General features: G+C 28.9%; 1 protein-coding gene across 1 annotated transcript; it reads left to right on the top strand.

Moving 5' to 3' along the window:
• The first annotated feature begins 18,483 nt into the window (after positions 1 to 18,483).
• Positions 18,484 to 25,837, top strand: LOC129320656 (beta-galactosidase). Its single transcript, XM_054966200.1, has 19 exons — positions 18,484 to 18,842; positions 18,923 to 19,018; positions 19,123 to 19,235; positions 19,349 to 19,415; positions 19,545 to 19,637; positions 19,829 to 19,972; positions 21,392 to 21,480; positions 21,559 to 21,664; positions 21,766 to 21,853; positions 22,012 to 22,130; positions 22,217 to 22,381; positions 22,659 to 22,834; positions 22,950 to 23,059; positions 23,144 to 23,253; positions 23,336 to 23,446; positions 23,687 to 23,797; positions 23,899 to 24,104; positions 24,311 to 24,638; positions 25,401 to 25,837. The coding sequence occupies exons 1-19, from the start codon at positions 18,660 to 18,662 to the stop codon at positions 25,530 to 25,532; spliced, it is 2,547 nt and encodes an 848-aa protein (XP_054822175.1). The 5' UTR covers positions 18,484 to 18,659; the 3' UTR covers positions 25,533 to 25,837.
• The last annotated feature ends 483 nt before the right edge of the window (positions 25,838 to 26,320 follow it).

Below are 26,320 nucleotides of genomic sequence, written 5' to 3'. Positions count from 1 at the left end.
GCCCGAAACCTTCATGTTCCAACTCGATTTGAATGAGTATGGCCCCTATTAAGTCTCCTTGGGTTAATTTAATTTGAGGAAGAAGATATTGGATGCTCCATGCAAACAAAAAATATATTATTGATATTGTTACCCTAATTAATGGAAGATGGAATAAAATAGCTGGATAAAAGCTAGCTAGTTCGGACAAGTGCTTGACATATAGAGTTGAATTGGATGCTGCATGCTAGGATATATTTTCTAAACTGACAATCAATTAAGGGACCGATAACACAGCATTTGTGTGTGTCCATATTATGTACTATGTGTTCCCTGATGATTAATCTACAGACAAATATATATACTATTCTGGTCTCTACTATAAAGCCTCTTCTAAGAGATTTTTTTTTTGTCTTTAACGTAAGGCACTTAACCGATAACACAGCAGTGAGTGAGTGTTCATATTACGTATTATGTGTTTATACTGATGATTTGTCAAAAAAAAATATTTTATTTACATTTAATATGCTCACTAAAGATAAATCTCGACTAATGCACTAAGGGGCACTTGATTTAATTAGTTAAAAAAGTTAAATTATTTCATCTTATGATCTCAAGTTCAAGTTTTAAGATAAACAGTCACGATCACTAAATTTGCCAAAAACATCCTTAATGTATTGGTGAGGCTGCCATTTGTAATAATAATCCCATATAATAAAGATTTATATTAACTTGGGTAGGAGGTTGTTAAACCTCGTGATTCCCAAGATACCGAATGATAGAATTAAAAAAAAAAATCTCGACTAATAATGCAGCTGCGTCGGTGTGTAAAAGGAAATTTTGTCATTTATTTCGAGAATATATATGAACAAGAGAATTAACTAACCATTACAAAACTCTGGACCCTGTGAGAGTCTGCTAATGGGAATCTATAGGAGATAAAATTAGAAAAGAAGATTGATAAAGGGGTGAATTGAACCTCATGACAGCGGGGCCCACCCCTTTTTTTTAATATCTACCTATCTCTATTATAAAATATTTGAAAGATCTTCTTTAACTAGTTAGTTTTAATTTATCGGGAAATGTATCCGATGGTCCCCATACTTTGTTGGTATTAATTTCTATACCTTTTTCGTTGCTCAGAGTCTCATAAATTTCATTTGTTTGCAACATTGGTCTTTCTCATCATCGATGGGGATAAATTTGTTGACGTGTATGTACACATAACTCTGTTTGATTTTGTTATTAAGTTGGAGTTGGACATTATCTAAAAGCTTAATAAATGATAGAGCACAATGGCGTCTTGCAATCCATGTAGCCGACCCCACTTAGTGGGATAAAGGCTTGTTGTTGTTGTTGTTGTTGTTGTTGGAGTTGGACATTATATGAATATCTGTTACTAATCTTTACTATCTATATGCCCCAGTTGTGTGTTTTTTCCTTTTTGAAGTTTCAACGCGTGCATGTTTAAGGAACCTGATATAATATAATGTCCAGCTTAACTTTTTGGCTTCTACTCTCGTTTTATACAACAAATCATAATTCTTTTCTTATGCAACACATCATAATTACTAACAAGTCAGCACATAAAGTAACAAAGTTTATGCACATGTGCTAACCAAGATTAAAATCCTTGTATTTAAAAATATAGAGACTAAAGTTTTATCAGATGTCCCTGAAGGGATAATAGATAAATGAAACTTAAGGGACTTGAAATAATTAAAAATATATATAAATTAATATCAACCAAAAATATAAGGATCAACAATAGTATTTTTTGCTAATTTATATTTATTCTAATATTCATTATTATTAGATTAAACCTAAGCATTATATAACTCAAAACCTCGTAGCTTAGCAAATATTCCATTTCACTATTTTCAATGCCTATCAGTCTCTTCACCTAATTAATATTCTATGAATAATTTGTGATATTTTACATTACACATAATGACATGATTAGTATATTAGGCAGAGCCTCAACTTGTATTTCTTTCCGTGAGTTTCCTAGATATCACAATACTACCTACTAAAAAGAGGAGAATTCAATTAATAATATATCAATTAATTAGTGATAGATCAATGATAAGTGGCTATGTTTGATGATCCCAAAATACACATAAACCTCTCACGATCTCTATTTCCCTCCATGCAAAGAGGTAAGAAACAAATATGTTTACAAGTCCATATAAATGCACAAAAACTTATGTAAAAGCTATCTCCAATTGAGCCGGTCAATACTTAAATATAATCCAGCCAGATAATCGTGTGTGTGTGTGACGATTTTGCTTCCAAACGAAAATATCTACCAATGTGGCTATAATATATATATACATATATATATATATATATATCTCGCTCTAGCTAGCAACAAGTATTATTGGATTATTGTGGAATGAGTTATAGCTGACTAAACACAATGTCTCAAGTTAAGTATAAACTTAACCAATAAGTTATTTGGATCAGTTTAATTAGTTAAAACGATGAGATGTAAATATATAGAAACTCAGAGTTAAAATCTTCCGATTAGCTCCAAAAAAAAAAATGTTCATGCATGATTTGAATAGGCTCGTTTCAAGGGAGATCGGTGATGGCCGTGAATAATTATGACTTTGAAGCTTATTCTCGCAGTAGAGAGAGAGAGACAGAGAGAGAAGATGGCAGGCCGAGGGAATGGGGCCCCCTGGTGTTGCCATACGGCATTAAATGCAAAAGCAGGCAAAACGACAATGCGTTTTTATTCTCTTCTTATGTGGCTCCACACCGTTTCCCCTCTATTTGTTTTATTTCTTCAACTACATCCTCTCCGTTTTTTTTTTTTTTTTTTTTTGCCCAGTCAACTTCATCCTCTTTGCTATATGCCTTATATTTCATATACTCGCCCCTATATTATAGTCGTTCATTATTTAGTATTATAAAATATTTTTAACTAATTTACATATTTTAATAAGTTAGTTAATGAAATTTAAAAGTATACAATCTTTTCATAATTAGTTATTTATTCTTATTTAATATATTATCTTTTATATTTAGAAAACTTTATTAATTTTTCCTCCCCTTCTAAACTACAATATAAGACATTGATAATTATTTTATAGATATAAAAAAATTAGGTGAAACCATAACATCTTAAAAATTTTTCATCTTTTCAATATATTCTCTCATTAAGTAAGGGTATAGTTGAAAAAGAAATTATAAAAACTACATAATACCCTATATATAGGATCAAGTAAGCTTTGTAGAAGATACTTTAAGTTATAGTTAGGAACAAGTACAATATCCTTAAGGGTGCATTTTGAAAAAAAAAATTGTATTAATTACATCATAAAAGACCTAAAATATCTTATATTTTTTAATGATACTTCAAAAAAAATGCTCTATTATATTGGATGGATGGAGTATAAATAAATTAATTTTAAAAAAATTAACCGTCTTTTTTATAAGTCACTTTATATTAAACAAGATGAATCATTAATTACTTTATTCAAGTATTATTCTTTCACAATTTTTTAATGGAGTAAAAGTTTACATATGAAAGTGAATGTTTTTAAAAGTGATGCGTTCAATAAAAGTAAACTAGAAACTTTCTTTATTTTTAATGACGATATCAATAATCAATAATTTAATCATATTTCCTTAATTTTGATAAAATAATTAGAAGTGATTTATATACATGAGCTAATAAGGGAAAATACAACACCTTCTAAAAACTACCTTTGATTCCTTTTTATTTGTAGTTATCATATGGATTTATAGGAGTATCTGGCGTTAAACTGGCCAGTAATGACTAATTATTCAAGAATCACAAGTTTCGGACTCATGATTTGTACATAAGTCAACTACTATATCTAGTTCTGCTTTTATATATATATATATATAGTTAAATTATACATGGACCATTCTTTTAAATTTTGACTTGTATATCAAAATGTTTTTAAACCTTTCAAACTTGAAATAAGCTCCTTTAATTATATATAGATGTGATCAGCGAAAGAAAAAAAGCATTTTAGTTAAGAATTAGAGAAGATATTTAATTTCATGTGGGTTCAAAAATATCTTGAAATTTCAATTCAATATAGGGGATAAATATTAAAAAAAATTGATGGTAAAAAGACCAAATATCCTTCACGTATTATGTAAAATTATTAGTTGTTAATTTTCTTAACGTACTTATTAATTTACTAATATTACTTATAAATTATATTCGTTTGTCAAATAATTAATCAGTAACATTAATTGTTAATTTGATAACTTTACTTGTTAATTTACTAACATCAATTATAAATTATAAGACTCATCAATAATTTTTAACTGATGTTAATAAATAACATGACTTATTAATAATTTATAATTGATGTTAGTAAATTAATAAGTAAATTTAATAGTTTAAAAACTGATATTACTGTTTATAATTGAAAAATTGATATTAAATCTTATATAATTGTTGACATGTCAACTCATATAATTTACAATTCATATTTATAAATTAACAAGTAGAGTAAGAAAATTAATAATTAATAATTTTATATAATAAGTGAAAGATATTTTAATTTTTTACCATCAAAATTTTTTTAATTTTATTATATTGAACTGAATTAAAATTTTAAAATATTTTTAAATCTATTTAAAATATTCTTAATTGGAATTCTCTTAAAAAAATCTAAAATAAAAAAAATAAAAAAAGAGTGACATGGATGTTTCAGTGACTAGCCTGACATAAATTTTGGTACAATAAAAGTACTATTGTCCGTCTGTCCTTCATACTCCAACGTTTCAGTTACCTTGTAAATAGCAAACCCCAACGTTTTAAGAATACTTCAATGGAAAAATACCAATTAATTACCACTTGAGAAAATTTACATCAATTAATAATTATTTATTATTAAAATTTAAATAAATATTTATTAATTTAAATTAATTTTTTATTAATAAATATATATTTAAATTTTAACAATAATTTAATCTAAATTAATAACAATTTGTTTAAATTTATTTTTTATTTTGATTTTAACGATAACTGATCCTTAACTTACATAAATTTTTATCAATAATTCTTGATTGCTATTTTGCCCACTTGAATTTAATGGAGAATAATGTAACAATTAAATAGTAGTATTAGACAAAATTTTAGTGCAACCTATAGCGAATAATGTGATATACGGGGAAGCAAGATTGACAGTAAATGCCAGTAAACAAGGTCAAATCTAACGAGGAAGAACCAGCAATATTAATGTCAGAATGAATTCCAACCATATTTCCAAGATCGCGGAATAAATGCCCTTGGCACTTGAATATTGACCATCAACGTCACTAGATTCAAGGAAGAATAAAATTAAAGTTTCAGAACAATAAATTTATAATAATAATAATTAAGATGTTATTTTTTAAATTTTTTAAAAAATAAATTATAAATATTAATTTATATAGTTATAAATTTAAAAATTTTAACTATAAATAAGACATTTACATTTTAAATATAATTTTTTTATTTGCAGTTTAGATTTCTGTTTAATTATTTGAATTAATATTTGTAATTCAGTTTTTAAAAATTTTTGCCTCGGATTTAATTATCATAAATTATCAAATTTAGAATTTTAATGTTATTCTCCCCTAGATGCAAACCTATAAAATCTCCATCTCAAATATAATTTCTCCAATATTTTATGTATGGCAAAGTATATCAACTTTTTATTTATTAAGAAATATCAGTCATAACTTAAAAGTGGGAAAAGATACATGTGACGTAGATTTTCAATTTTATCCTTCTTCACAATTAATAATCATAATTACTTGCTATCTAGAAATTCAAGCAATAATAGATAAACAAGGGGTTAATTTTTTTTTAAAGGGCATTGATTACCCTGACTTTGTTTTTTTTATTTAAAAAAATTTTCAAACTTTTTCTTGCATCAAAGATATGAGGAAGTAACCTTTTTATCCCATATTATCATTGTTCTTATATATATAATATTTTTAATTTAATTTTATATATAAATAAAAAAATTTATTTCATTGAAAGTACATAAATCCATAGCCATTTTAGTTTTGCCCCTCATAATGTTACAATTAATATCGATCATCATGGTGAACAAAACACACAATTATTATCTCACTCCCCTATTAAAACAATAATGACAAAATTATTTAATTATTTAAAAAATCATGACACTCTTATATTTAGAGACAAAATAAGTTTATAAAAAATGGAGAGGAATTCCTCCTTTTTTTCCCTCCATTTCCTTCCTTTTCTTCTCATTTGATTTAATGTGTGAATTTTAATTCTATGTAAAAATATATAAATAAATTCAAGCTGTTAAAATTTGATCTAAATTTAAAATTAAATATTTTATTTATATATTTCATGTAAAATAATAGTAATAACTTTATTAAAAATTAAACCTGAACCGTTAAAGACTTTGATACGGTGATAAAGAAAAAAAGAAAGGGGAAATGGAGAGCAAGGGAAGAGGAGACACCTCTCTCCCAAAAACCAAAAAAAAAAAAAACTATATGCTACTCTACTCGTTGATGTAAAATGAAGTTAAATTTAATATTTTGTCCTAAATATAAGATAAAATTAGAGAAATTAAAAATTTTTCCTAATTTTACCTTTATTTATTTATTATCATTTGAATTCCTAAATAACAATTTATTTTGATCATTAATAATAATCATATTTATTTTGGTCATTAATTACAAAGAAGGATAAAATTGAAAAGTTATGTATATTTTTTTACAATTCCAAATTATAACTAACATTTTTTAATAAGCACAAAGTTTATTATCTTTGATCCAAAAAAACCAGACAATTTATTAAATTCATCGTATATTAAGAACCGGGCAACATATAGAGATGGAGGGAGTATGTATCAGATTACCTTGTGCTGATTTCTGAGTTATAATACATATTAAACATTCAAGTCATAAATCAAGCATCCATATACTGCAATTTAACTTTTTTAACCTCCTATGTAGATGGCATTTGAAAAAAAGAAAAAAAAAATTCAAATCCATTCTGCTTTCAATTTCTATCTGCATATTTTTTTTTTATTCTTTAAGTTTCTTTTTAATTTTTTATTGGGGTAGTATTATATTACAGGTAAAAAAAGATGCATATGTAGAGTATTTACAGTTTAACTAAACATAATGATTACTCCATATAGTTTTATTGAGTTTTGCTTTAGTCCTTGTAGCTTTTTTCAATATTCTCAATCCTTATAGTTTCAATAAAATTGGGTAATGTTTGTTATTCAAGTCTTTATTAAAAACACTAAAAAAAACTATAGAACTAAAAATAAAATTTGATAAAATTATAGAAACAAGTAATTATGTTTTCCTTAATTATATATCTAATGTTCTGTTTTATACTATCAGTTCGAAAAATATCAAAAGCTTCATCAGCGTACTTTTTCCCATTGTCCTTTTTTTTTTTTCCCCTGGGCGACCTCCCAATTATCTTAAGGAGCATATTTGATTTAAACATATTGAATAACCTATAGTATTAAAAAAAGAATCTTTTTTTTTTGAGATAAAGATAATAAACATATCCAAATGATCCAAATTTGATTTTAAAATTCGATTCTCAAGCCACCCAAACCTAAATTTGAGCCTTTGTGCTAAGATTAAAGTATTTATTAAAACAATTATGCTAAAAAAATAAAACTATGCAGTTACCATGTGAATCCATAACAAATGGTAATGTTGACTGTTCTTAAAGTACATGCACCCCACCATCCACGTCCTGGTATACATATAAAAAAAGTGATCTTACTAAATTATCTCAAGAAAAAAATAATTATTTAATCTTTATAGTTTGACTCAATTAAGACTTAGCCTATCACCTTTGATTCAATACAATTCAATTTTTATAATTTTATTTATTTCAAATGATGGTACATTTTAAAAAATAAAACTATAAAAATATTTTTTTTGAAGCTTTAGAAGCTAATGTTTTAAATGTCTAAAACTATAGAAATTGAATTACATTAAGTTAAAGTTTAGAAATTAAATAGCAACTAATAATAACTAAGTCAAATTATTTTGAGTTATATCAAATTAAAGCTAAGAAACCAAATTACAATCCAATCTAAAATATAAGATTAAATGATTGATTTTTTTAAGAATCGATAACTTATATCAATAATAAAACATTACCTTTTTTGGAAGTACTTAATTCTCATACACCACTAGCTATCAATTCATTCTATCATTTACTTTAGATTCATCATATGATTGCTACCCAACTTGAATTTGAATTTAATATAATACCATAATGCATAATTCAAAACTTCAATACTCAAATTTAGAGTTTTCTTCAATTTGTTATCCCCTGGTTTCCAAATATTTGTCATTCGATTAAGGTTATTTTATCATCTCTCTATTTTAAAACTTTATCGAATACGATACTTTTTACATAAGCTCAAAACCATTCACATTTGGACATTACCAACTGAGCAAGAAAATGTAAATATCTATTCTAACTATCCATTCTCAACAACTCACACGATGGACGAATGGCTGGGATTAAAAATGACACATAATCTTGAGATCGATTAATTGTGAACAGACCGTTGAATCAATGAACTCTTATCATCACCTCTTAGTAAATATATATGTTTTTTTAATTAAATCTGAATATATATATATATATATATATACATGTGTGTGGAAAAATATCTAGGAGATTATATATTCCTTGAGATCTGTATAGAAACACAACTATTTACAGCACGCCTATAAACATCCACGTATATACATATGGTCCAGAGACTACATATGAAAGCTTTATCCTCTATAAAGACAATATCTTAATATTTTATTGCTAATTTTCGTGTCTCTGTGTGGGTCTCTTATAGCTATATATATATACATTTTCGTGTGCGTGTAAAATGATAAATAAGAAAAATAAAAGAAAATAAAAGTAATTTTTACGATGAAGAAGTAGGCTACGTATGTGGATTGAGAATCACTAATTAATGAGGATGTTTGATGGATAGGGACTTTGATGCAAAATATATATTATTTGAGTGTCTGTATTACAAAATGAGTCCAAATTTGGTATGGTTGCCGATTGCTTTTGAGGCTACCCCATCCTTCTCAATATTTAATATTTATTCTCTCGGACAGATTTTTCACAATATTTTCTTCTTCATGCCTGCATCTAAAATGTAATTTTAATTTCACCACATATATATGTTTGTGTATTTATTTATTTATTCAAGAATAAATTGAGCCTAGGTTGATCCAAGAAAGATATTATATTATTATATTTATATATGATTGTTTTTTTAACTAATTAATTGGTGAGAGGAAGATAATGTTGTAGAGTTTGCATCTCTCAAAAAGTTGATGAGCAAAAGATCCCAGTGAAGATATCAACATAAATCTAAATATAATATAAAAATCTGGTCACCTTGCTATAGATTTTAAAATATAAATTTAACTTAAATTAATCAGATGTATACAATATATATAGCGATCACTTGACATGTATGCATATGATTAAATTAGAATAAACCAATTTATTTTTTTATATTTCTTATGTTTTCTTCCTTACATATTTTCTTGTTCTTTTTATTCTTTTCCAGTTACGTTTTGTTCTTTTATTTTTTAAAATAAGAGTATGCTATCTTTATTTTGGCTATGAATAGTTATATTTATTTTTATTAACTACATAGTGGACAACTCAATATTTCATTTTGCGCGCGCGCGCGTGTGCGTGCCAGAAAGTTTTAAGGATACTGCTTTCTCTTCAAAACCCCCAAAAAAAAAAAATCAAATCGATAACTGCTAAGACATGTTTAAGGGGAAAAAAATCAATACAAATATCTAAATTGATAACTAAATTAAATTTAAGCAAAGAAAAATTTCATCATCTTTTTTTTATTTCATTACTCAACAATTTGGGAAACTTGGAGTATTGTCACTTGTTGTATGGAATTGTTATTATTAATGATAGTTTCACGTGTATATCGAAAATATTTTTAACATATTTATTTAATGTAGCTACCTTTCTCAAGACTTGAACTTAAAACTCCAATACAAGTTTATTTAATTTTGTGGACCAGAAATTTTGTTTTTTTTTTAACACTGATATAGTATTTGAACATATATGGTTAAATAAAATCGAATGCCAACTATTAGTAGTTGTGACAACTAAATCGATCTTAATTGCTACTAAAGAAGAAAGGAACTTAGTCACATTGATAGGATGGATGGCATACAGGTGATCAAGTTCAAAAAAAAAATTGTTAATTGACTAATTAATTGATTAATTGACGTGTGTATGTGGCTTTAGTTACCAGGTATCTATCATTTGAGTGGCTTGTGGCTCTCTCTCTCTCTCTCTCTCTCTCTCTCTCTCTCTCTCTCTCTCTCTCACACACACACACACACAAATTCTGGTCTTTAATGTATTAAATATGTTTTGTCAATTTTATCCATATTTAAACACATTAAATATGTAAAAAAATGAAATGCAAGTTTGAAAAATTTTCATTTAAATATAAAAAAATTAAAATTTTATTTTATTTTTTGAAAAAATTAATAATTTAATTATATCCCCTTATTTTGCTGAAGTAGTTAAAATTAGATGTATTTTATAAAGTAACAGAAAGAATACACACACACACACATATGCCAATTTGCCACCATTGGGTTCTTTCCTTAACATGACCTTGATAACGACTCTCTGTGTATTCAGACCAACACATCATCATTTCAAATGCCCACAATATTATTGTCTGTGTAGCCGCATGAGAAGCACACATATTAATATGATCATGACAAAATAATCAACCCCACTTGGCATGTTCACAAAAACTCTTATTTTGGAATTTTTCATACAGGTGCAAATTTATTAAATAATACTCCCTCTATTTTAAATTATAAAATAATTTGTGACAAAATTATATGTGTTAATAAAACTCAATAATAATACTTTATAAACTTATTTTTTAAAAATAAAAATATAAAACTTTAAACATGCCATTCATTTAATATAATTTTAAATCTATTCACTTAATTATTACATTGTAATTATTTTAATTCTCTCTTCATTTGAAGAGAAATATTATAAAAGTATTATTAATAAAAGTTTATTTTAGTTAAGTTTTTTTTTAATGTTAGGACAACAAAATACTTTTAAAGTTATCTTGTAATTCAGGATATGGAGGAAGTATAAATTATAGTAATAAAATTTGGTATTTTATCATAATGTTTTCAACTTGAATACTCCCTTGGAAGTTAGATATTAAGGAAAGATAAAATGTTAAAAATAGTTAATACTTTATTAAATTTAAAATTCTAATGTTAGTAATTAGAATTAGATCGATTAAGAAGATACTCTGGCTAGCTCCTAAAGCAAATTAAGGGTTCAATAGTATCATAAAAATTGAACTCATTTATTCTGTAAATTATTATATTAGCATTTGAAAACAATGTAATCTATCCGCTATCATTAATAAAAGTTAACTTTAACAATTAATTGATTGAAAATTGACAAAAAAAAACCAAAATTTTTTTAGTTATTTTTTTATAATTTTTTGGGTCATTATCTATAACTTTGTAGTCAACTAATGGTCAAAATTTGCTATTAGACTTAAAGTTTAGGAGTAATTTACTTATTCATTCATTTTTTTTTGGAGAATGACAAGTAAGGACTGCAAAATAAACTGAAATTTCTAATTATTTAACATTAACTTTGATATTTCTTTTGAATGCGTGTCTTCTTAGAATAATATGTCTAATTCAAATTACAATCTTTTTCGGCCAGTTTGTTTAAATTAGAAAGTCAAGGAAGCAGGTATAAAACTAATGAAATGAAATTATAAATAATTTGACAGGGTAAAACATAATTTTTTTTTAAGGGTGAAAACGGAAGGAATGCATTTATAATATATATATATATATATATATATATATATATATATGTTACTTTAAGATCATCATAAATGCTCAATATAGAAGTTAAATTAAATATAACAACTTTAGTTTTTTTTTAAAAGATCTTTAATGCCACAATCTAATTTTCTCTTCAAAGTTCAAAGTGATTGGAACCACAGAATTTGCTGAACAGAGGAATCAGTCAAAGATAGAACATATGAGCGTAACCCTAACAGGCAATCACAATCACGTTAGGCATTGAATACGTTGAGGTGGGCTGGGCCTGGGCCTACGTGTGGATCTCAGATGACGCCTAAAAGCCCAATTAAGTTCTTGTCCCAAATCAAGCGTATGTGAAATCAAGAATCCACATATAATCCCTCACAATATGATAAATTAATGTATGAATCTCTATTAAAAGAGATATTCATATTTAATATTTAACAGTACTTCAAATAGAATTGATTCTTATAGAAATATACCTGTGGGAAAAAAAATCATGTAAAAGACAAACTTTATTTATATTTAGATCGAATAAAAGAGTCAACCATCAGCATGGATAAATGATTAAAAATATTTTAAAAAAATAATATTTTATTAAAATATTAATATTTGATAATTTAAATATTATTATTATTATTATTATTATTATTATTATTATTTATAAACATGTTAATTCTGGAGGAAGACTTATAATTAATCATGCTATTTTAATTTACAAATCAATTACTGTGAAAAACACATTCATCCTATAAATTTTAGAAAATTGGTTGATCTATTAATATTTAAAATAAATTTTATAAATAAAAATTTTATACTAAATATTAAAATATTTAAAATTTTAACAAGATTTTATTAAAAATATGATATTTTTAATTACTCACCAAAGTTTCCAGCATTAGTGATATGATAATCACCTGATAGTTAATCAAAGTGGTGGATTCAAAGGATATTTTTCATATTTTATAGGGGTAATTCAAGGACTTAGTCAATGTTTATTTTCTTATAACATAACAGCAATATTGCTCTTTTTTCTTGTTTTTTTATACGCGAAGGGTAATATTGTACTACCTTTAATTTGAGGGTGTTATGCGTGCATGAAAAAAAAAATTCATGGACAAATTAATATTTTAACCCTAAGAAATAAGACAAGTAGATGACTTAGCTCTCTCTAATCCTTTATATAAAATATACATCTTTTAGAATTCTCGTTTAGTTTTAATGGAGCTTTTGTAAAACATTTCTAAAAATACTCACATATCTAATTGTGATTCATTTGTACGTTGTTTTAAGGTTGAGATTAAAGGTAAATGTTTATAGGTTTATTAGGTGCAATTTGTGAACGTTATGATATATAATTTTTAAATCAGTCAAGACTATTAGCCAATTTTAATTAGATTTCTTCCCTATGATTTACATCTGAAAATTAAGGAGCATCTTCAAAGACAATAATATATTTAGTTTTCATGCTAGCTTCTGGTTCAATTTCGCATTTAACCGATGCCTTGTTTCATATGCAATACTTGCACGTAGACATTGCTCATTGCAATCTCAACTGCTTAAATTGAGAGCTTCAAAGAATCAATGAATAAGGCCACTTTAATTGTGGTATCAGATTCCCAGCAAATAAAGTGTGTCTTTTTCATGTTTGGTTTAGAGGAATAATTCTCTATGATGGAATAGGGGGGCAAAAAAAATATAGTTTGATATGTTTTTTGCAGCATTACAAGCTCTTTAATTATCAACAAAAAATTAGGTTTGATAGAATAGGTTAGTCTTTTATAACATGAGGAATCATTGTTTAAATCTCCATTAGAAGAAGTACTCATATTTAATGGCCCACCATACTTAGATGAACACGATATGACCTCTAATTGGATAATATTTGTATTCAATAAAAAAAGAATTAAAGGATATTTTTACCTATTAACTATTTATTTAAGTACATCTAATGTTAGTGCATTTTGAAAATGGCATGTTGGGTGCTCTGATATTAAAAAAGTTAACTTTAACAATCACTTAATTTAAAAAATTTTAAAAAGGGATATAAAAATTATAAAAAAGGACCACAAAAGAAACTTAATCATTATTTATTTTTTTATAGGATACTTATTTATAATTTTATGAGTCCTTTTTTGTAATTTTGAAATTCTTTTTTAGAATTTTTGAGTCAACTAATAATTAAAGTTAATTTTTTTAATGATAAGGTACTCAATGTACCATTTTCAAAAGTTAAAAAATAAGATTATATTACATAAAAATTAAAATGCTAGACATTCTTGCTCAAATGGTTGAGAGGTGAAAATAGGCTTTAACCCATAAAAAAAAGCAAATAGTATAAAAAAAATTAGAGATCAAAATTAGCTCATGAACCTTACTTTATGGCATTCCCTAAAAAAAAAAAAAAATTCTGAATCGGATAAGCCAATTCGACCGATGAAACCAAAAACTGGTTTTAGTTTAATATAAAATCCGGTTGGGACGTATGTGTATGAGAAAATGGAGGAGAAAACTGACGGAGGACCTGTGGAAAGAGAAGAAAAGGAGAAGAAAGAAGGAACGAAGAAGAAGAAGAAGATGAAAATGTGAGGAAGAAAAAGACGTGCCACGAAGAAACTGATTTGAAAGACATGAATGAGGACGTGAATAAGCAAGAGCTGAACAACACGATGCATGAAATGATGAAAGCCTCTTTCAAATTTCATTCTCTCTCATTCAGTCACAAATTTCTGATTTTATCTTCCACCCACTATCACACACACACACACACACACACACAGAGGCATGATTGCCAATAATGGGAGATTTTTAAATCCTAAATTCTTTATTTCTCTCCTTTCTTAATTTTTAATTTTGTATTTTTAACTCTTTGTTTTAATATTTTTCGTTTGAATTTTTTTTGTCTAAATGATGAAAATCTAAAACATATTAATTTAATGAAAAATGTATGGTTGGATTTTATCTAACTTAATTCTATCATTGTATTATAGGTTAAAATATATATTTAATTCTTTCACTCTATAAAAAGTTTTATTTTAATTCTTAATTTTATAAAATATCTATTTAGTCTTTTAATCTTAACATCGTTAGTTTTGTAGATAAGAAATTTTTAAATTAAACTTTTAAATATTAATAAAATATTTAAAATATATTGACATATTAAATTTAATTTTTTAAAATAACAATGATTAATTTGAAAAGTAATTATTTAAAATTAATGGTATTAAGAGTTAGAGAACTGAAAAGATAATTTATAAAATTTAAAAACCAAACCTGCATGTGTTATAAAGTTTGAGAACTAAAAATATAATTTAGTATATGGTTATATATTGACAAAGGGGCCTTTTGGTTTCTAAAAAAAATTTGAATCAAATGAATTAAATTATGTTTTTTTTACAATAAGTATGATAAAACTTAATATTTTATATTACAAATATGAAAATTATCATACTTTATACAAACTTATGAATTATGAATCTTAATCCTGTAAATTAAATTATCCTTTCCTTTCATGTAAATACGATTACACTTTTCTTTCCTTCCTTTCTTAAAAAAAAAAAAATTAATTGATGTTTTCTTTCGCAGATTTGTTGCCTTGGTTCAGTGTGGTAGACTTGTAGTACGTGTGGGAATTAATAATACTGAATTCTTTTGTCAAAAAAAGAAGCAGAAAGAAAGAAATAAATAGAGGGAGAACAATATGAACTTTTTCTATTAAATATATATATATATATAATTATATATATTCTTTGAGGAATTCAGAAAGAGCTGTCTCTTAGTCTTTTTTTTAAATATATATTTAAAAGTAGTTTGATAAATAAATATGTGTTAAAAAGATAAATAAGTACCCCCATTGGTTTATTTATTTCAAATATTTTTGTTAAATAGAATATAAATTACATTGAAAAACTAGTAGTACTCCTATTTAATAATTTTTCGTGGGTTCAAAAACACGTCACGGCGCACTCATCAGGAGATGCGGCGACTGGAGTCTCTTTAACAAACAAAATTAAATATTTAATTTCATTAAAAATAATCCCTGACCAATAATGCAGTTTCTACTTTCTTTTAATAATTTTAAGTGAGTTAAATTCTCATTGGAGTCAGGACATATTATCAGGTTTAAAAAATATTTACAGAAAAAATTACAAATTACTTACCGGCATGGTCCTAACATAGTAATATTGATAGTAAGATTTGATATCAAGACCTTATAAATTATTATAGATCAAAACTTTATCAATTAGATTAATTTTTGTTAGTCAATGTAGTTTCTTCCCTACCTCCACAAAAATCTGTTATAAAATAATATATATTATTAACTGATTTATATCTCCAATAATTCTTAGTTAATTATCTTTAAATTAATAATATCTTTTCATAATTGCTCTCATTTAGTGGAGTGTTTTATCTAAAAATAAATTGTTATTGGTTTATTTATTGAATATTTGTTTAAAAATTATTAATTTTACATTGAAAAATTAAAGATTCCTTCTAATTTTTAACATTAAATTTCAGAAAAAATGGTCTGTATTGTTTATCAAAGGAAGTAACTGATTTAGTTTCCCCTAGAGGGTTAATTTTTTGCGTTGATCTGAAAGGGTCATCATTTGCCCTCAATACTTCAAAGGTTATAGTCTGCATTGTTCACAGAAGATATAAGAAAAATAAATAAAACTATTAGCTAGTTTAAAACAAAATTAAAAAATAAATTCAGAGATGAAAGTAAAATTGAGGTAAAACCAAATGATTAAAATAAAATTTTAGAAAGTATTAAAAGGTGTAAATTAAAATTAAATTGAGACTTAATAAAGAAAAATAAAATTTTAATTAAATGAAATGATCAAAAATATATTTCTGCTTAAATTTCAAAACCACATTCCCTTCATGTTTTTTACGTATCTAATAATTTTAAAATTAAGACTTGAGAAAAAAAATTATGAGACATAATCTTCTTGAAATACCAGAATTGTTTTGCCACTTAAACGCCAAAATTAATTGATTCATTTTCTATATTTGTACTTACCTCATTTTCAAATGCGCACGTACATCCTCCCTCTAGTCCTATTTATTTTATAAATAGAGAATAATTTTTAATTTTATTTATAAATTATGTCATTACATTTTTATTATAAATTTTTCTTTTACCCTTCATTAAATGTTGGAGAGAGAAAATATATTATTGAAGTGTGTATATTTAATAGAAATAAATTTAAAAACTTATTAAATTTTAAGATAAAGTTAATAAATTTTAAATTTTTTTTAATATTGATAAAATATATTGAAAGTAATTCATAAATAAAATTTAAAAAATACATGTATTTTTATTTTATTTTATTTATTTACGTATTTTACATGTGTGTGTAAAACACGCACTTCTTCCTTGCTCTTTTCGGCTAGGTGGGGCATTACATTAAAAAAGAGTAATTTTGCTTTGGAAAAATGCAGTGAAAGCTACCCAAACTCAATCTCTGTCTTGATGTTGAAAGTATACTCAATAACGTTCCTCTGCAAGTTTTCTTTATATACACTCACAGTAATCAACATTAACTTTTTTTTTTTCATGCGAAAACAATATACCCACCCCATTTAAAAATATAAGATTTTGTTTTCTGAAACTAAATATTTAAAAATATAAGGTATTTTTAATTTTTTTAACATGTAATTAATATTTTTTTTAAAAAATACTTTAATGAATAAACCATTTAACTCTTTACCTTCTAGCTAGTGAGATATCCTATTAAATAAGAGCATGCATGAAAAGTTGATGTTAGTTTGAAGATAATTAACTTAAACAATTTATTAAAACGTACAATTCAATTAAAAATATTTTATATTTTTAAATGAGAGTATTAATTTTTAAAATCATTGATGAGATTCATAGACAAAATAAATATTCTCTCTATTTTTAAATATAAGAGAATTTCAATCACTTTACATGGTTTAAGGAGATTAGTTAATTTTAATAATCATGTTTGAAATTAAATATTTGGACAAAAATGTCCTGGTAATTAATATTTACCTTTTCCCTCTATTTTAACAAATCAATCCATCTATAATGGACAATTTGAGAAAAATATAATTAATATTTTTTGAAATTTGTAGTTTTAGTTATAAACATGAATCCTAATAGTAAGCTGAGTTACGTTAATGATTCAAATGTCTTGTGTGCAATTTGAATCTTCAAATTTGTAATTATTTAAATTAATATTTATAACATATTTGAAAAAAAATTTACCGACACTGTTTTAAATTTATCATTTTAAGACTTAACTATGATTTTTATGACATCTATTACCCCACAATTTGATTACTACAAACCGAACGCCACAATCTCATGTGTGACATATAGATCAATAAAGATTTTTCCCATTCTTTTTTCTATAATCTATTAGAAAAGTCATAATTATTATTAGCATGAGATCTTTCTTTAAAGATACAAAATTAGATTAATCAAACCCAAGCTTGAAGGGATTGCTTAGTTTGTAACGCCATGTAAGCCCCACGTCAATTCATTTCTCCATACAAGAAACAAAAAGAAAGCGACTTTGCCAACTTGTGTTCTTCAAATGGGCGCATGTATAAATACGACATAACACTAATGCAGTTTCAGGCCTCTCACTGATCACCCGCCACTCTTATGCTCTCTAGTGGCCTCCATTTCGTTTCAATCCCAAAGAAAAAGAAGAATCAGAGAGCTCAGAAAACGCATTGTGCAGAAACAGAATCGTATCCCTTTTGTCTCTGAGTGTTCGAAGGAGCAAGAAAGGCCGTTCCTTTGAGAAGCCCAGAAGGCTATGAGTCCAAGAGATTTAATGGGGTTTCTACCCAGTGGAAAATTTGTTGTGTTATTGTTTTTTTGTTCCTGGTTTTTTGCTGTCTCGGCTTCTGTGACTTACGATCACAAAGCTCTTATTATTGATGGTAACAGAAGGATTCTGATCTCTGGGTCCATTCACTACCCAAGAAGCACACCTGAGGTGACTTGACTTCTTAGTCCTAACTTTTTGCCTAGTTTCTAATTTTCTCACACTTCCTCATCGTTTCTGGGTGAATGCAGATGTGGCCTGACCTGATACAGAAGGCCAAAGACGGAGGCTTAGATGTTATACAGACCTATGTGTTTTGGAATGGCCACGAGCCGTCTCCTGGAAAAGTAATGGCACTATACAAATGCTTCCTTGATTTTTTTGTTTTTTTAAAAGCTGAAAAGGAAGCTCACGATGTATATATATTTTTTCATGGAATTGTGAATTTCAGTATTTTTTCGAGGATAGGTTCGACTTAGTAAAGTTCATCAAGCTGGTTCAGCAAGCTGGCCTTTACGTTCATCTCCGCATTGGTCCCTACGTGTGTGCGGAATGGAACTTTGGGTAATGATTGTGATAATTCATTCATATCTTTGCTTCGTGATTTTGAAGTTACTAGACAAGCAAAATCCTTGGAAAATACTTGAAAAGATCACATGCTCTGTTCTTAAATTCAGGGGATTTCCTGTTTGGCTCAAGTTTGTGCCGGGTATTAGCTTCAGAACTGATAATGAGCCTTTCAAGGTTAGATTGTTTTTCAACTTGGGTCATCATGATCTCATTCTATATTCATTTTTTATCTGAATTAATCTCATTTTATGCTGTTTAATCTTAAAACAAATGATTCATCTTCGTAATTTTGATGTCATGAAGGCCGCAATGCAAAAGTTTACTGGGAAGATTGTTAGCATGATGAAGGAAGAGAAGTTGTTTCAAGCTCAGGGAGGTCCAATAATCCTGTCTCAGGTGCAATAATAAGATTCAAATATATGTACATTAAAAATAATTCATTATTGATTTAGCTTGACTCGGAATTCAAATTTGAATTCTTTGGATCATAGTACAGCTGCACACTACGTACCTTTAACTCAAAGCTTAGTGTAGAAAAGTTATTGACTTGTTGAAGATGCAAACTTTTTTCCAAATGAATTTGACAGATAGAAAACGAGTTTGGACCTATTGAGGGGAAACTTGGGTCTGCTGGAAAAGCTTACTCGCAATGGGCGGCTAAAATGGCTGTAGGTCTTGACACTGAGGCTCCTTGGGTTATGTGTAAGCAACCAGATGCTCCTGATCCTGTGGTAAGTGCGAAGTTCAAGCTATCTTGTTTCTTTCTTGAAATGAAATGTTTTTCTTCAGGAAAATGACATTTAGAGACCACTTTAGGAAATTAATTGCATATAGGGATCACCAATTCATGAAATTTCGGAGAAGGGTCAATTTTTTTAAGTAAATGTACCAAAATACCCTTACTAGGTTGGCAACATGTTTTGGTTGCAAATTTTAGAAGCTTAGTTGTGAATATTGGAAGTTCAGATGTAAATCATGGAGGCTTAGTAATTTGTAATTCTTGGAAGATTAGTTGTATATCTTGGAAGCTGGGTTGCAAATATTGAAAGATGAGTGGCAAATCAGTCATAAAAACTGGGAGATTAATTGGTTGACTTCCATAATTTATACTGATTTGCAGCTGATATTTTAAAATTTGTGACCGATCTTCCGGGATTTGCAATTGAGCTTCTAGGATTTAAAGCTTCCACCATACAATTGAGTCTGTGATTTGCAACTAAGTTTTCAGGATTTACAACTGGAATATGTTAATGAAGTTGTAAGGGCATTTTTGTCCATTTACTCTGTTTTTAAAAAACCTTAGTCCTTCTATGTAATTTCAACAGTTGATGATCCTTAAATGCAATTAATTTACTACAGCGGTTTCTTCATGTCATTTCCCTCCTTTTCTTTTCTCTCGTGGCTGTCTTTTTCCACAAAACGATATTTTGTTGCATTAAATGTATATGATCCATGTATCCTGGTGGGGTTTTCGCATTAAAAGTCAGTTGCTTAATTAGGTGGGTTAGATACTTTACTATTTGATATTTTACTGTTCACCCTCTGTTCTTTTTTTTTTTTGCTTTTATTTACTTTTAAAGGGTACATATAAGCTAATAGCTAAGCAGTTTTAGCTTGCCTACTTTAGTCTGGTTCTTGGTTGTTGTGTAATTGCAGCCATGGGAGCCTATATTTGCAATTCAAGTTTTTCAGTCGGGTCCTGATTTGAGACTAGACTAGATTCAGGCTCTTTGACGTAGTCATAAACATGGCATTTAAGGATTCTTTATTTAAACGGAAAATTCTTCTAGAGGATAACAATTATACTAAATGGCCTTATAAATAAAAATTCTTCTGAAGGATAAGAGTCTTTCAAAAGCATTTTAATTTTCTTTATAGAGTAATTTTGTTCCTTACGGGTCCTTAAGTTGAAGTTTTCAAAATCCAAAGGTCCAGTTATGCTGTGCTGAGCTGAAAATTATGCACTTGTACTTTCTTTTGTTAGAGACCCAAGAAGTGAGCTCTTAAAAGTCGTGCCTAGCTTTGTCCACTTACTTTTATTGCTTTCATAACTTAATTGTTTAGTTTCAAAATTTGTCACCAAAATGTAATGTGGACAGAAGATTCTACTCCTTTCTTACATGTTTCTCTTTCTGATCACTGTGTGATAGATTGACACGTGTAATGGGTACTACTGTGATAACTTCAGAGCCAACACGAAGTACAAGCCCAAAATGTGGACAGAGAACTGGAGTGGATGGTAACTCATGCAAATGATACTTTATAGATGACAAGCTATTTATCTTAATCATATATTTAATCTAAATCTCTTGTTTAGGTATACTGAGTTTGGTGGTGCAGTCCCACGTAGACCAGTGGAAGACCAGGCATTCTCAGTTGCAAGATTCATACAGAATGGTGGTTCATTTGTTAATTACTATATGGTGGGTTGATTGTCACTCTGCTGCTAGTAATAATCTAATTCATGTGATTATGTTGCAAAAACTCTGACTTAAGTATACTATCTCATTTTTTCCTTATTCAGTATCATGGAGGAACAAACTTTGGCCGAACATCTAGTGGCCTCTTCATTACCACAAGCTATGACTATGATGCTCCTATTGATGAATATGGTATTCTTATGATGTTCAAATTGTATTCATGCTTGCCAATCATTGTCATTTGGTAATTAGGTGAAAAAAATAAACATCATTTGCTGCAAAAGTGCATGTATTCACTTCCAAAATCATAAGAAGCTTTGTTAATGAGAAGCTTTCTAAAAATATATCAGGACTTCTGAATGAACCAAAATGGGGTCATTTGAGAGATTTGCATAAAGCAATAAAGCTATGTGAGCCAGCTTTAGTGTCTGCAGATCCTACTGTGACAAGACTTGGAATGAACCTGGAGGTAAAATATTTCTGCTGATCAAAACTGACAAAGCTGCCTCATGTTTGGAAAGTTAATTTGTTATTTCTTCTTTAATATTCTCCCAGGCTCATGTGTTCAAGACAGAGTCTGGTGCTTGTGCTGCATTTCTTGCAAATTATGACACCAAGTCTGCTTCAAAAGCTACATTTGGAAATGGCCAATATGACTTGCCACCTTGGTCTATCAGCATTCTCCCTGACTGCAAAACTGAAGTTTTCAACACTGCAAGGGTAAGACAAGACTGATTTCCTAGTACAAAACTCATTATTTTTCTAATTTTGTTTCTTTGTGAAATGTGCGGCCAAAATTATGTATCCGGAGGTGAATAGGTCACTTACATATTTCTTACAGAAACTAGGCGGTTCCTTCCTTGAGTTGTTCCTGAAGGACAGACCCATTATATAAATACCTCTTTTTTTTTGGGGGGGGGGGGAAATCCTTTGTCATTGCCATATTGAGATGTTTTCTTGGGTGACACGTGTATGTCTGTTTGCCAATCTTGTGCAGGTTGGTTCCCAGAGCTCTGGGAGGGAGATGACACCCGTAGATGGTGAATTCACTTGGCAGTCATACATTGAAGAACCTGCATCATCCAGTGAAGATGATTCCTTTACAGAATATGCACTCTGGGAGCAGGTTAATGTCACCTGGGATTCCTCAGATTATTTGTGGTACATGACAGAGTGAGTATCTTTTAATTGATCAGTCTTTGCCTTCCAAAATCCAAATAATTTGAATATTGATCCTCTTACTACTTAAGTGCTATCTGCATCTAATCAATATTGATATCTTGGTCAGTGTCAATATTGATCCTGATGAAGCTTTTATAAAGAGTGGGGAATCTCCCTTTCTCACCGTAATGTCAGCAGGCCATGCTCTACATGTTTTCATTAATGGTCAACTTTCAGGTAATTAATTGGTATAAGGTGGTTTTTAATTAATATTTTGCTTTGATAAACTTTATCACTTAACCATCTCCTGTATCAATGTAGGGATTGTGTATGGGAGTTTAAAGAATCCTAAATTAACTTTTAGTGACAGTGTGAAGCTGAGTGTTGGCAATAACAAGATCTCTTTACTTAGTGTTGCCGTTGGTCTCCCGGTTGGCTCTCTCACTATTTTAATCTGTGTTTTCTTTTTTAGCTTTCAAGACTTATTCTAATTTTATATTCAAATAAATCCAGAATGTTGGCTTGCACTTCGAGACATGGAATGCTGGGGTGTTAGGCCCAGTCACACTGGCGGGTCTAAATGAGGGGACGAGGGATTTATCTCGACAAAAATGGTCTTACAAGGTCTGTCATCTGTGTGTGTGTGTGTGTGTGTGTGTATACACATGCAAATTTTCTACGGAAGCAACAGAAAAAATTTGCTATGTAACTATTGAAAAGTGTTGTTGATGAAATTTATCTCCGTGGGTAGCAAGAAAAAGTTTAAGCATTAACAATTCACATGCAGCTTTTTGTCATATTTTTTCAGTGGAAGTTGCAAGTTGCAACTGCAGAGAATTTAAGTTGTTGCATGTTGTTGAGCAGGTTGGTCTGAAAGGCGAAGCCTTAAGCCTTTATACTGAAAGTGGGAGTTCTTCTGTTGAATGGGCAAAGGGATCCTTGTTGGCTAAGAAACAACCTTTGACATGGTACAAGGTAAAATTTTCTGCTACAAAATGCTTCATGTCTTTTTCTGTCACCTGTGATCACCTACATCTACATTTATCCTGAGTTGCTTAATGCTGTGGTGTTATCAGACAACCTTTAGCACACCGGCAGGCAACGATCCGTTGGCTTTTGATATGAGTAGCATGGGAAAGGGTCAAGTCTGGGTGAATGGTCAGAGCATTGGGCGCCATTGGGCTGGATATATAGCACATGGCAGGTGTAATGATTGTGATTATGCCGGAAACTACACTGAATACAAATGTCAGACAAATTGTGGAGAACCCTCTCAGAGATGGTAAGCATGCACACAGCTTATTTGACAACAGTATATCGTCTAGCTTTCACTTCAAGTCTTTGACATTATATCAGAACTTCTGTGACCAAATGATCAACAGAAGCTTTTGTAATGGACATATTGGAGCTTGTGGGTTAAAAATGTAATCTATTGAGTTGAAATAGTCAGTCCTTGGGAATGATAACAACATTTTATCATCTTCTCAGGTATCATGTTCCTCGATCATGGCTGAACCCAAGTGATAACTTTTTGGTTGTGCTTGAAGAATGGGGAGGTGACCCTACTGGAATTTCTTTGGTGAAAAGATCCACAAAAACTGTTTGTGCTGATATTTCTGAAGGGCAACCAACGCTAAAGCATTGGCACATGTTAAAATCTGGAAAAATTCATACCCCTAAAGCTCATTTACGGTGTTCACCTGGGCAAAAGATCTCCCAGATTAAATTTGCTAGCTATGGACAGCCACAGGGTGTGTGTGGAAACTTTCTAGAGGGGAGCTGTCATGCCACCAGGTCATATGATGCTGCTAAAAGGGTAATCCAACTTTTCCTTTTTTATTTCCTTTTTGTTTCCTTCATCTTAATGAATAGCTCCATTCCAGCATTAAGTCATGGCAAACCATCGGAGAACTCTTTAAGGATGAGTTTGGTATGGAGATTCTTTCAAGCTTTCCAGGAAACTAGACTTTCAAAGTTAAGAATGCCATACTTTGTGTCCCTTGAAAAGGCAAAACAGGATAGATTTACTAGAAATCCTTACAAAGGAAAAGAAAGTAATCAGACTGTCAAGTCTTGAGTAGCATAAAGAGGTTTGTTTTAGTGTTGTGTTGTGTAGTCTGTGGTTCCAGGTACAACAGAGGTCTGGTGCATTAATATTGAAGTGTTGCAGAGTCATGACAGTGAAAACGCTGAGAGGTTGACTTATTTGGGAGGTTTTTGAGAGCTTCTTTGGTTATATTTGTGGACCTTAGTGCATGGATGTAGGGAGTTTGCCAAACAATGATATTTCTCTTGACCATTAATATTTTGACTAAAATTTTTCTGTAAGATACTTTAATAAAATTTCAAGTGTGGATATTTTTTCCAACTCAAAAGCACATCATTGACTCCATCAGGAAGAGAACTCTGGCTCATAATAATCCAAGAACTTCACACAGAAAACTTTTTTAAAAAAAAAAAAATTGGCCTCAGAAACAGATAATACTTAAATTACTGTATCTAGGTTTTGAGGAAGAAATTTTCCTGATATTATAATATTTCACTTTCTCATCGACGTCATCTTGGCCTTTTTGTGCAGAACTGCATTGGCAAGCAATCTTGCTTCGTAACTGTTGCTCCTGAAGTTTTTGGAGGAGACCCATGTCCGGGAAATGCAAAGAAGTTCTCAATTGAGGCCTTGTGCAGCTCATCCTCCAATGCACCATTTTAGCAGTAAAAGAGAGAGCTTTGAAGTCCAATACAATAATACTCCATGGCTTCTATTACTTGATACATATACACGCACCACCTGACCAAAGGCACCTACATAAGGCAAATTTGGTTGTAAAGATGCTCTGTGCACAGGCACAGGCAATATATTTATTCTGCTTAATTAAATATATTTCTCCATATGCTACTTGGCTTGTAACAATAAAGAACTCTGCTTTACACATTGCTGTGATTGCTATGTAACATGCAGAATTGTTATGTATGAACATTTTGAAATGAAAGTAATGAAGTGTTGCTTCCTTTCAACTGGTGCCTGAGATACTGTATGGATTAAGTGTAATCTGTGTGTTTTCAATTCAATCCTGCCAGGAAAGTTTCTATTGTCCATTTTGATGTCTTATGTCATTGCACTATGTTATCTATACATAGTGAAATGTCATCGTTTTGCAGGCTAAATTAGATGATGTGTCATCTTTCAAGGATTGAACTGAAAATCTATGGGCTGCATTGAAGCCAAATCTTTTGCATGCCAGGGGGGGGGGGGCGCGAAAAAAGAGTTTTGTATAAACAATTTGGCAGTGACAAGGCGTTGCTACCAAGAGTAGCATATGAAAATAGTGTATTGAGTCACAATATACTTTGTGTTCTCGTTTCCATTTTATCGAAATGATTTTAATAATTCATTTTGATATATAGTCTATATGATGTCACATCATCTGTTTATATCAAAATGAATACATATTATGTATATGATGTCAAATGACATAATGCGACAGACAAATAATTCAA

This window comes from Prosopis cineraria, unplaced genomic scaffold (assembly GCF_029017545.1).
Source record: "Prosopis cineraria cultivar Desert tree isolate PC_DT_omini unplaced genomic scaffold, ASM2901754v1 PC9, whole genome shotgun sequence".
NCBI lineage: Eukaryota > Viridiplantae > Streptophyta > Magnoliopsida > Fabales > Fabaceae > Prosopis > Prosopis cineraria.
Note: the sequence above shows the minus strand (reverse complement) of the source record. Positions and strands in the feature narration are given on the sequence as shown.

What these genes read in the sequence shown, in the direction of transcription:
- LOC129320656 (XM_054966200.1), top strand. Translation starts at nt 18,660, where the DNA reads ATGAGTCCAAGAGATTTAATGGGGTTTCTACCCAGTGGAAAATTTGTT. An exon ending in ACCCAAGAAGCACACCTGAG is followed by an intron (nt 18,843 to 18,922) that starts GTGACTTGACTT and finishes GGGTGAATGCAG; the next exon opens with ATGTGGCCTGACCTGATACA. An exon ending in CATATGATGCTGCTAAAAGG is followed by an intron (nt 24,639 to 25,400) that starts GTAATCCAACTT and finishes CTTTTTGTGCAG; the next exon opens with AACTGCATTGGCAAGCAATC.